At 33.2% G+C, this 12248-nt stretch overlaps 1 protein-coding gene and 1 long non-coding RNA gene across 8 annotated transcripts; both read right to left on the bottom strand.

Annotated features, from left to right (window-relative positions):
* Positions 1–3760: 3760 nt before the first annotated feature.
* Positions 3761–5935, bottom strand: LOC110928727. 2 transcript variants are annotated; one of them, XR_002586618.2, is made up of 4 exons: positions 5421–5930; positions 4815–5031; positions 4408–4748; positions 3761–3949 (listed from the first exon to the last, which is right to left on the bottom strand). It is a non-coding gene; the product is annotated as an uncharacterized LOC110928727 (long non-coding RNA). The 2 variants fall into 2 exon arrangements; XR_002586617.2 differs by having other exon boundaries at positions 4408–5031; positions 5421–5935.
* A 1875-nt stretch (positions 5936–7810) lies between these two features.
* LOC110928726 lies at positions 7811–11999 on the bottom strand. Of its 6 annotated transcripts, none has more exons than XM_035987441.1 (7): positions 11659–11998; positions 11499–11560; positions 9488–9955; positions 8727–8823; positions 8384–8473; positions 8210–8299; positions 7811–8016 (listed from the first exon to the last, which is right to left on the bottom strand). In XM_035987441.1, the coding sequence occupies exons 4-7, from the start codon at positions 8745–8747 to the stop codon at positions 7885–7887; spliced, it is 333 nt and encodes a 110-aa protein (XP_035843334.1). In that variant the 5' UTR covers positions 8748–8823; positions 9488–9955; positions 11499–11560; positions 11659–11998; the 3' UTR covers positions 7811–7884. The 6 variants fall into 6 exon arrangements, 3 of the variants coding, with proteins under 3 accessions (XP_035843334.1, XP_035843335.1, XP_035843333.1); XM_035987442.1 differs by having other exon boundaries at positions 8727–8771; XR_004888371.1 differs by having other exon boundaries at positions 7812–8016; positions 8384–8653; positions 11659–11999.
* Between the last annotated feature and the right edge of the window lie 249 nt (positions 12000–12248).

Below are 12248 nucleotides of genomic sequence, written 5' to 3'. Positions count from 1 at the left end.
GACATGCAAGACAAACACCTCTTAAGTTAATTCTTAGCACTTCATGATTAATTTTCTGAGTAATACAGCGACAGTTTGTGTCATTTTCGAAACCTCAGGGACTGTTTTTGTGTTTTTGTAAAAACTGAAACTACAGGTGAAAATTTTCAAAAATCAGAAATAAAAAGGGGTTCTTCCTCATAGAACCGGCTAAACGGTACTAATACTCGGGGTATTAGTGCTCACACAAACAATTTTTTTTTTTTTACAGAGAGTATTTTAAAAAACAAGTCTAGTAACAGACATATATATCGGCTAAAATTGACTAATATGCGGGGTATTAGTGTTCACACAAACTAGTGTGATATAAGAGAGAGTGGAGTTGTGTGGGTTTAAAAACGTTTGGTTTGAAAAATGAAAAGTCAAAATTAAAATTTGAAATGGCCTGGCAAATTGGGCAGGTTGTGTGGGTTTGGGTCATGGGTCAATATGGGTCTGGGTTAGAGTGGGTTTGGGTCAAGATGGGTAAATTGTTGAAAACCGTTTGGTTCCAGTTTTTCGGTTTTAGCAACGGTTTGGTTCGGTTATTATAAATTAAAGTGGGAGTGTGTTTTATGCCATAAAAAGAGAAATTGACATAGGATTTTATAATTTAAATGTAATAGTATTATATACATTTTTGTCTCTTTTTGTATTAAATTTTAGTTTTTTTAATATATTCATTTGTGGAAAAAATTTAAAAATAAAAAAATTCGGGTTGAACCCACCAACCCAACCCGTGAACACGACCCTTAATATAAAATATAAAATAATAATAATATATTAAATTAAACTGTTACTATAAGCTTCAAATATGACCTCATACCTGAGTTACTGAAGAAAACACATTTTCCGACATCGATCTTCCTCGCAAAAAAACATAAGATTTACGACGTATTGAGAAAATAACATAGATTTCTTCAACCGAAGCTAATAAAATAGAGATCCATAAAATTGAAAGATTAGGGTTTTCAGAAGTATCCACATGCTAATAATATGCTGCCAATATTGATATAATAATAATTACACTGTACGTATTTGTAAAGAAGATGGATTGTTTTGTTTCATGTTTTGTATACTGATATAACACTCTTCAACGACACATAATAAGTAAACAAAACATGAATGAAGTTGTACATACATGAACATGTGTGAGTTAACAAGATTGTTTGTTATTAGCTTACTAAAGTACAAACAATAATCGACTAAATATCACTCTAGTCCTATAAACGGATTCAAACATAGAAAAAAAAAAAAAAAACCAATCTAAGAGAAAGAAAAGATATACAAATTACAAAACATATATGGATTAAGTAATATAACCGAGAAATAAAAGACTTACAACTGGTTGATCTTCTCCTTGTTACTGTGAAATGTGTTGATGATGATGATGAGACTCAACAGTCAACACCTTCGTGGGTTTAGGGTTTGTAGCTAGATGGATGTGAAGTGAAAGTGCAACACCTACTGAGTGAGTGAAGAAATAAGAGAGATAAAGCTTCTTCAACAAGATTTATTTATTATATCAATGAATACTGATTTTGTCTTTTTATATCTATTTTTTTTAAGTTTTAAATTTTTTTTTTAAGTTTTAAATTTATTTAAGAGACTCAAACTAGACAGTTTTATTTTTTATATAATTTTCCTTCGTTAGTTTTTTTTTTTACAAAAAAACTATATTAATTCAATAACATGTGAATGAATAGTGATTTTGTCTTTTTATTTCTATTTTTTAAAACTTTTTTTTTACAAAATAATAACTATATTAATTCAATAACATGTGAATGAATAGTGATTTTGTCTTTTTATTTCTATTTTTTTAAGTTTTAAATTTATTTAAGAGACTCAAACTAGACAGTTTTATTTTCGTATCTAATTTTCCTTCGTTAGTTCTTTTTTTTTTTTTACAAAAACTAAATATGCAATATACTTTTTTAACCGGTGCCCATCGAAAATATTTCGGTACTGTATTGGCACTATTAGAACATTTAGTGGTATTCGTTTACTATGTTTTCAATCTGTATAAACCATGTGTAGACATACTTATGGACTTAACACGGCTTTATTTTTTAAGTGCTCTCTTTCGGTTGCAATATTGAGTGCCAGACCAATATCGGCCAGATTCCTACCATTTACGTTATTTTTTTCACTGCGCTTACAATTCATGTAAAATCTATTAGAAATCAGGCCGCCCTCGCCATGAGGCACGGGTGTAACCCGCTAGTTTGCATTAATATTTATATGATGATAAGTATTAGCTTCTAGTTTGCATTAAATATTTGAATTTAGTATTCATGTTTCCGAATTTAGTAACACAAATCTTTTGAATAAAAAACATACTTGAATCTGTTGAATTAGTCATAATGATTTATTATATCTATCAAGCATAGGAACAGTAGACGTGCTTTTTCACCTTGGAATGACTCAGTGTTTTAGATCTAGTAAATAACTTTGATGGCATGAAACTATGAATTTCAACAAATCATTTTTTTTATTATTTTGATTTCGTAAGATCTGATGGGGGATTGGAAACGTGAGGGTTTACAACTATAACAATTTTTATGTTGAAAATATTAACAAATTAATGATATATTTTTCATTAGTTATAAATAATGATGTAAAACAGTAGATTGATATCCTTTAGTGGATTTAAAAATATATTTGTAAACATTTTGAAATCATCAAAAACATTTTAAATCTTGCTATTGTAGTTCAAACCACCCCGCCACTGTCGTAAACGATCGAACCATCAAATACTTTTTCTTTATGACCATGTATGTATTTAATGTGTTAATGATATATTTCTTCCAAAGAATGATAAGGGTTATTAAATAAATATACTATTGATTCGTTTGGCGACAGTAAGTTTTCTTTAAAAGAAAATAATGTATTTAGTATAATAATTTGTAAAATATTCTATATTTATGACTACATGTTCCTATGGAGTATTAAAAGCTATTTGTTTGTAGTAATAGTTATGTGCTTGTTTCTATATTATAGTAAATTAGTTATAAAATCTGTTGTTACGTTTTGCTATATATTAAGTGCAAAATTTATGTTACTATGTTATACGTTTTGCTATATATTAAGTGCAAAATTTATATTACTATGTTATATTCGAAAAAATAGTGTATAACTAGGGTTTGATTTTATATTTTATTTTATTAAGAATATTTCAATTATAGGATTGATATTTGAGAAAAGAAAAAGAAAATAGAAATCAAGTAATGTAATATAATTTTGGTATTAAACCAATCATAGCCTAAGGTAATTAGGCCGCTACTTTGACTCAATAGTTATTCGAAAGTTTTCACCGTTAACACAACATCATACTTTAAACTTGCATGTAAATTGTTTTTTATACCCACAAGTTTGTTGTAGGAATAAAAACCAAACATCTTTGAATAAAAACTTAAACAACGTTTATGGTGTTTTTAATATTTATTTATCTGTTTCGAAATAGAGTAACATAGATTTGTATGTAAAATATCTTTGTGATTAGTTAGACACTAATAGGTTATTAAATAAATTGCAAATTTGCATATATCCACCTCCAACCTTGGAAAATTAGTAGGCTAAATGATTACACCAATTTAAATAGCTTCATTTGTATGTTTCTTTGGCGTTTCTAACTCCTTACTACTTGTACTTCATGAATGCAAATTAAATTTCATCATGTATCAAAGATATTCCTACTAATTTCCATTTTAACCCATCGTTTGACTTTGACAGAAAAAGTCTAAAACATTAAAAATTGTCTTAAAAATTGACACCATAACTACAGGTACCTTAGAACATACAGCTAAAAACATTAAAAATTGTCTTAAAAATTTAGAAATTGTCTTAACTCCATTTGAAATACAAACATACAGCTTGAACCTTGAAGAGGAAGACAGCAGCAAGAGTCCCAGTCCCCCACAGCTCTTTTAATCTGCAAACAATACAAAGATACCGAAATTTAAAGACTACGGACGGACACTATCTAATAACAAACTCATAAAACGACTCTTTCATGTCAAGATTATGACTTCTTTGGCCCGTTTGAGTCAAACTTAGCCCATTCACTAAACGGATACTTTTGATACATGCCAAATGGTTTATTTAATTTCTAATCAAGGAATTATACGTTCATGAAGTATGTTGAGGTCATTTTGCACATTATGACTTCTTTGACCCGTTTGAGTCAAACTTTAGCCCATTCACCAAACGGATACTTTTGATACATGCCAAATGGTTTATTTTGGTTTATTTAATTTCTAATCAAGCTTATTAAAACCAGTCAACGTATATATTTCAGCTCTTAATCGCATTCTAGCAATATACAAATATAATTTAAATCACATAAACAAGTAATACCATATGAGGGGCTTAAAAAGCAAATAAACTTACTGTTATAACTGCCCTACCAACTTCAAAAACGCTAGACTAGCCAACCGATTTCTCTCACAGTAAGATGAAAAGAGCGTTAATGTGTTGGCATGCATTCCATGTTGGCTATGTAGGTGTGAAAGAACACGGGCAAGCTCGTCCTCCAATGTTAATTGGGGGTCGGTGGCTACCGGAGCTGCAGTTCGAGCTATGGAGGAAGTGCTACCAAAACTGTGAGATGGCCTACTTCCCAGATTTCGCGGGACTCTTATGTTCTTCTTCGCAACAGCGAAGCATCTTGTAAGCAACTGGCAGTATTCAGAACTGTTAATAAAAGCATGCTGGAATTTATCCGGGTCAGGCTGCAAATCACAAAAGATGTACATTTTTAGCAACCAGTTTTAAGCTTGACTTTGATAAAAACTCACCTTATAACTGTTATAAACACTTCTATGATGCCGCACACGATCAGCAACATCATTATCTGATATAGAAACACCTGCATCGGCTGAAAGTCTAGCAGCAAATTTTTTTATAAAATGCATTATTGGTATGTGTCCCCATAGACACTTCTTCTTCGTCGCGCACATTGGCTAACAGTGTCAAGAATTTTTCATCATGCTGACACCATTCCAAATCATCCATCTACCATAGGAAAAAAGAAAACAATTTGATACCAATTGAATAAACAGTTATCAAAGGCGTGAGGCGCACTCAAGGCGATTAGCTAGGCGCTAGGCGCAAAAAAAGTGTGGGACTCAAAAAATAAAAGCGCAATTGATTATATACACAAAATAGTGTTTTTTCATCAACTATTTCGTTTTCGCCGGAGACTCGCCCGAAAGTCGCCGTAGACACGCCGGAATATCCAAAATCACAGAAATCTGCCCGGAAATTTGCTCATTTGTATCAATTTTGACTCAATTTCATGATTTCTAAAAAAAATTGACCTAATTTTGACTCAATTTTGCGCATCCCCCTGAATTACCAATTGACTAAACATATATTGAAATCTATGAACAGATTCATCTTACCTTTTTCCTTTTGCAATTTGATGAGCAATGAGAAGTTGAGCTTTCATGAGATCTTTTTCTGGTTTTCATTTTGTATTAGGAATAATGACGCTAGGTTAGGGTTATCGGTGGTGTAGAAGAGGCGGAGGGAATAAATTCCTGGATGACAAGACTGGTATCCATATAACCCAGAAGAGTTTAAGTTCATTTTCAAAAAGAAATGATTAATCGGACTTTTTTTTTCGGGGAATAACCTAGAAGAGTTTAAGTTCGGGTGCTACTAAATACACCCCCTCTAATTACTAACCAATTTTTCAGGACCGGACCGGAGGTCGACCCGGTCACCTTACGGGGTCAAAGGTTGGACCGGATCGACCGGATTTAAATCCCGGATCACTTAAAAATTTATATAAAATATAGGAAAAAATATAGACGTTTAATATACTTTTTAATAATTATTATATTTAAAATTTTAAGTAAACATATAAAAGCCTTTAAAAACATCTGTTGCACGATTTCACCTACCGGTTCGTTTACAGGATTTGATACGATTTGCTCATCAATATTCTAAATATCCAAGTTAATTTTACATGCTACAATTCATTCATTACAGAAAAAAGACAAAAAAGAAAGCAAAATAAGTTGTTGTGTATATAAAACCCCATTCAAACGAAATACAGTTTACTTACTGTGTGTATGAAAAGTAATCTAAACGGTGCAATTACTTGCATTGATGCGTTGCTACAGGATTTGATGAGCTCGGTACCAACCGGTACCGAAAATACCGTTACCGAAATCCCCAAAAGTGGGTACCGACATCGAATATACCTAGTATGGTACGGTTCAGTACCGGTCGGTACTGGTACGGCACAGGTATTTGAGGGTAAAAACCGGTGAATACCTGTGCAGAACCGGTACCGAAAATACACCGGTTTGGTAAATTTGAGACCGGTACCTATACCCGATACCATTTGCTCATCTCTTAATTATGTTACTATTCATTCCATTCTAATTTTAAATAATTCTTATTCATTCCATTCTAATTTTAAATAATTTTAATTCTAATTCTAATTCTAATATATAAATGATTAGAGCATTCACATCCATTCCACCATATTTTCACCCCAAATTACACTAAAAAACACTACATTTTCTCTCTCCCTTTCAATTAAATAATATTTTTTTATACCTTTATCATTACCTTTTCTCTCTCCTCCAATCACAATCACTTTCAAAATATATTAAAAAATTATAGGGGGTGAACAGTGTCCCCCCAAATATACAGATAAACAGTAACATTTTCTCTCTTCTCCACTCACAACCACTTTTTATACTTTTTATATTTTAAAAGCACCCCACACAGAATTTGGTTCTTTGGATGTGAATGCTTTTATTATATAAATATATAGTTAATATGGTAAAGACAAATATGTAAATAATAGACCCGTTTAGGCTCAACAACTAAGGACGGCAATGAAACCCGAACTCGATGGGAAAACCCGAAACCCAACATGATGATCATTTGGGTAATACAACTTTTAGTTTAAGAAAAAAAACTAAAAGAAATATTTGCAGTAAACTGGGTTCGAACCCATGAACAAATATAACCAAAGTCCTAAGCAAATATACACTGCCACTGCACCACCTCACTAGAGGTGCACATCCAAACCGGTTAACCGGTTCGTAACTGAAATCCAAACCGGTTTTAAACCGGTACCGTACAAACCGGTATTAACCGGCGGTTAAAAACCGGTTAGAGTTTTCATAATGGAGGTCGGTTTTTAACCGGTTTTTCTGTAACCGGATTTTTTGACCGGTTAAAAAACATTTTGTAAACGAAAAAAAATATGTATTAATGATTATCAAATGAATGAGGACTATTGTGAATAAAACTTATCAAATTGTTTTTGCATGGCACACAAGTTGGTGTCTGATTAGGCCACTTCATTAGTTTTTTTTTATTTGTTACTTTTTAGTGATGTTGGTAATTTTTTGTTATACAGATTAAATGCATATGCAAACACTCATTCCACTTAACGAACCTAACTAAATTTTTAGTTATGTTAACTTTTTACACAAATAAAAACGCAGCTGCGGGTCGGCAAAAAACGCAGCAGCGTTTTTATTTGCAGGTGCGGGTCAGAACGGGCAAAAAACGCAGTAGCGTTTTATTTGCAGCTGCGGGTCGGCAAAAAACGCAGCAGCGTTTTTATTTGCAGGTGCGGGTCAGAACAGGCAAAAAACGCAGTCGCGTTTTTATTCGCAGCTGCGGGTCGGCAAAAAACGCAGCTGCGTTTTATTTGCAGCTGCACTGCAGCAGTACGGGTCAGCTGCGAATAAAGATGAACGGGTCAGCTGCGTTTTTTTGTTCGGGGGTTTGGGGATACATAAACATAATAATACTTGTTTAAAAATAAAGAAAATATAAATGATAACATAAAAAAACTAGTAAAAAAAGTTCAAAGTGTACTGAACAAAGAGGTCATTAATCATCAACAGTAATTTCATCAATTGAAGCTATAAGCTCACGAATTGCTGCAGTTGATTGAGAAGGATCCTGAGGTCGTGCCAACAAATCCAATTTGGCTTCCAAAACCTTTAACCCTTGCATAGTGTTCTAAAAACACAGCAGTTCGAAAAAAAAAAAAAAAAAAAACATTGTCAAAGTTATAGCACCCTGGGCAGCAAACTCCATTACAAAGTCAACAAACTATTCCCCACCCCACCCCACCGCAAGTAGCAAGCTACTCATCCTCCAGTTTAAAGTCTTTAATAACATCAACAAGGGCGACATTAGCGGATTGACTCACTTGGAAAAGTAACTCATTTTTCTTCTTTAGCACATGTGCTTCTTGGCTACTGGAAGGAGACCAGGAAGGAAGACTGAAATCGAGTCGGGGCTGCAAAGAATAAAAATTAACTATCATTGAAAAATTCAATGTAGTGAAATATCGGATTGCTTATATAACTTTCTTCTAACAAACCTCGGCTTGGAAGGAGACTGACAATGTGGCGGGGGAGTGGAACTCGAAGGTGGACTCGATTCTCGCAAAGAAACTGCAGGCACCATCTCCCTGCCCATGCACACATGAACTTAATACAACTCTATAAACAAACATACTTGAATATGAAAGCCCTTCTAACACAACAGCACCAATGTTTTATTCCCTTAGGAAACACGGTGCGGCAATAGCCACGCCCGCAGGGACACTGCTTAAGTTCATCCGCAAATGAGTAGAAGGGATTCCATTTTCCTATCAAATAATAATCGTTAAGAACATATATATAATTAAAAAAACAGTATACAATAGTCATTCCAAAACTCACCTTATCAGAACCCCTGGGCATTTATAATAAGGACGACCAAAATTTCTGCTTACATTCCCGATTAGAATTCCATTCCCACACACAAGGGACAAAGAAGCTTCATGATTTTCAACATAAAAAACCATTGCAGTGAACATAAAATATCGGTAGACTCAGAAACATATACTAAACATAATGAACTCAAGTACTCAAATATAAGTAGACTCGGGCAAAACTTACAAAATTCAGAACTAAATCAGAATTCAGTGAAGAATCTCAGAGTTAGATCAGCCCAAAAAACTTTTAGGATTATAACATCTAAATAAATATATGTGTGCATCCACCAACAAATATCAAAGCAACTTTTAAACACATTCATTCATTCATTGAAAAATTACAAGTTATCAACTGCATGAACTAGCTAGCAGATCAAAATTCGGGTATCTCTAAAATGACTATTAAAGTGATCTAACTAAATAAAACTCATTTCTTCTTATAACAAATTAAAGATCAACGGATGGTATCAGCCAGCCTACAAAGATCGCATTTTGTGAAAATAAAGCACCTAATTCAACCAACCAATTCATGTAGCAATTTGAACAGCACCTGATTCAGCCAACCAATTTCTAAACACCAAATACATCAATTAGCGATTTCTAAACCCTAATTTGAGCATCACACAAACATAAGCTGATTCTTGCACAGAATCACACATATCTATCAAGTAATCAACGAAAATCAAATTAGATATTAGCTGAGTGAAAGGGACACACAACACATACCTTGGCGTAATAATCCTTCCAGAGCGATCTTCGTTACCAAAGGGATTCTAGCGACCAAAGGAACTTTGATTTCGCTAAAACTAGGGTTCATTTGAGGATGAACTGATTTAAGGTTTGGGAAGGAGAGGTTTAAGGTTTATCAGCAGCACCTGGTATATTTACTGTTTTGACACGGTTGTTCATCTTGGTTTCCTCGGGTGAACATAATACACACCCTAGGAAACAAAAAGAAACGAGGAACATTTGTATTTATAACCCCTAAAGGGGAAATAAACTATTAGTCAGTCTTGGTTTCCTCTGGTGAACAAAATACACACCCTAGGAAACCATAAAAATAGGGTTTAATAAAATTTAATACATTAAATATGTATTTTAGGCTCTCATGGTCACACACTTGGTGCCATACAGGTAATGTCTCCATAACTTAAGAGCAAAAACGAGAAAACATCGCCAGAAACCTCATTCCCACTTCAGTTTTTCACACACAGACACACCCCGGGTGGTATTAGTCTATTAATACATATACTCTGTTTGTAGGGAACAAATCAATTCCATAAAATTTTCAACGGTTCCTTTCTTGTTATTTGCCATTAAATTTCCATTATTCTAAATGTCATATTTTGCCTTTAAAACCCTTTCTTCCATTCTTCTAAATGTCATCCACCACCACTCGCCTAGAAACCTCTTTGTATGGTTCGGTGGTTTACGGTTTGTATAAACTTGTTTGCATTTTAGTTTTTAAGCTCCTACTATAAATTATTTGAACAATATATGCGTAAAATTCAAATTCAAAATTATCACGCCTACTATCGCATTCAAGCTCCTACAATCTGTATTAATACTAATTATTATTACTATTAATTGGTAACAAGATTATTGTAGAGTTAAACAAAAAGCCGTCGGAGTTACAACAATATACATTTTTGTGGTATTTATATTTATGGGGAAGGTTCAAATGAAAACCACTAGTTATTGTGAAAACTAGAAAACTAACTAAAACCCACTAAAAAGGAGGGGGGAAAGACTTTTAATGAAGGAGGGGTAAAATTGGAACAAAAAATATATAACTTTTCAAACATTTCCCATTTCTCCATACGTTATCATTTTAAAACAAAAATGGCACCATAAGATCACAAATTTTCTTTTATCTTTCATTCAAGTATATTCGAGCATATTTTTTATGACATAAAAAAAGATTTATGGCGTCGTCTTGTTTTCAATACTATTATTATAGTAGTGCACATGTGCAATATAACATGTACTACAATGTGCATTACATGCTTAAAATTAGCTTTTTGAGTCTAGTTTAGCTTTTAGGGTTAGTTTTTTTGGAGGTTTAGGATTAGGATTAGGTTTTTGGGTGTGGGGGGGAGGGGGGTTTAGGTTTTTGGGGGATGGGGGTGGGGGGTTTTAGTTTTTTGGGGGGTGGGGGTGGGGGGGGGTTAGGTTTTTTTCGGGTTTATGTTTAGGGTTTAGTTTTAGGTTTTCGGGAGGGTGGGGGGTGGGGGGGTTTAGGTTTTTTTTTTGGGGGGGGGGGGGGGTTAGGCTTTTGGTGGGAGGGTGAATTTAGGTTTTTTTTTTTTTTGGGGGGGGGGGGGTGGGGGGTTTAGGTTTTTGGGGGGTGTCGGTGGGGTGTGGGTTAAGTGGTTTAGGCTTTCCGTATTAGTGCACATGTGCAGTACAACCAAAAAAAAATTTTTTTTTTTTTTTTTGAAATTTTTTTTCCATATATAAAAAGTAGCGATTTTTCTAAAAAAAAATTGTAAAAGAAAAAAAAAAATTTTGTATGTTTTTTAGGTTTTTTTAGGCTTTTTTAGTTAGTTTTCGAGTTTTCACAATAAAAGTGGTTTTCATTTGAACCATCCCCTTATATTTATAACTTACAATAGTATATAGTTACATATTTCGAATAACTCGATTCTTAAATTATCAAATTGAATGACCAAAAATTTATGGATTTCAAATTAACTTTACATGGACCTTATTTTGGACTAAATGAACAGACTTGTACCTTCAATTTGAACTTTGAAGGTTTTGATCTATGTTTTGCCCAATTCGTGCCCAAATTGTGCCCTAATTCACAAATTGATCAAATTGACCCATCAATACCTAATAGAAATCAAATTAAACTTATATGGAGTATGTAGGGGACTAGAATAACAGGTTTGTACCTTTGATTTGGACCAATTTGGATCCGAGCTATAAAAGCCCCAAATTTAGCTTTACGGAGTTCATGATTCGAATTGAAGAACTTGGGATCGAATTGCATGGGGTGGATGTACTTGAATGATTTCAGCCCTTGATGGGTGCTTACGCAGCCTCCATCTTCGATTTGGGTTTACACCTTAAAGTTAGGGTTTTAAGGTTAGGTTTTAGAAATTAAGGAGCTTTGATCGAAATTGGGTTGCATAAACATGCTATGGCAGGTCGTAAGGATCAGGTGAAAAGCTTGGAACATCGAACTTGAAGGTGGAGATGTTAGGTTTGCGAATTTGAGGGAAATAAGGCTACGGCGTTATTGTTTTTTTATATATATTTACTAGGTTATAACCCCGTGTAATACACCGGGTTGAATAAATAAATTTTAAAACTCCATAAATGTATAAATGATAAATAATATTAGTTAAATTTATTTTAAGTTTCGTAAAATCTATTTGATACCAAACAAACAAAACGTTCTAATATAATTAATTCAAATAAATAACATTATAAATGAGAAGGAAATTAAACTAAATAATAATTATTCATAAGATATTAAACT

This window comes from Helianthus annuus, chromosome 3, assembly GCF_002127325.2.
Source record: "Helianthus annuus cultivar XRQ/B chromosome 3, HanXRQr2.0-SUNRISE, whole genome shotgun sequence".
Lineage (NCBI taxonomy): Eukaryota > Viridiplantae > Streptophyta > Magnoliopsida > Asterales > Asteraceae > Helianthus > Helianthus annuus.
The sequence above is the reverse complement of the archived record's forward strand: the minus strand, read 5'-3'. Positions and strand labels throughout refer to the sequence as shown.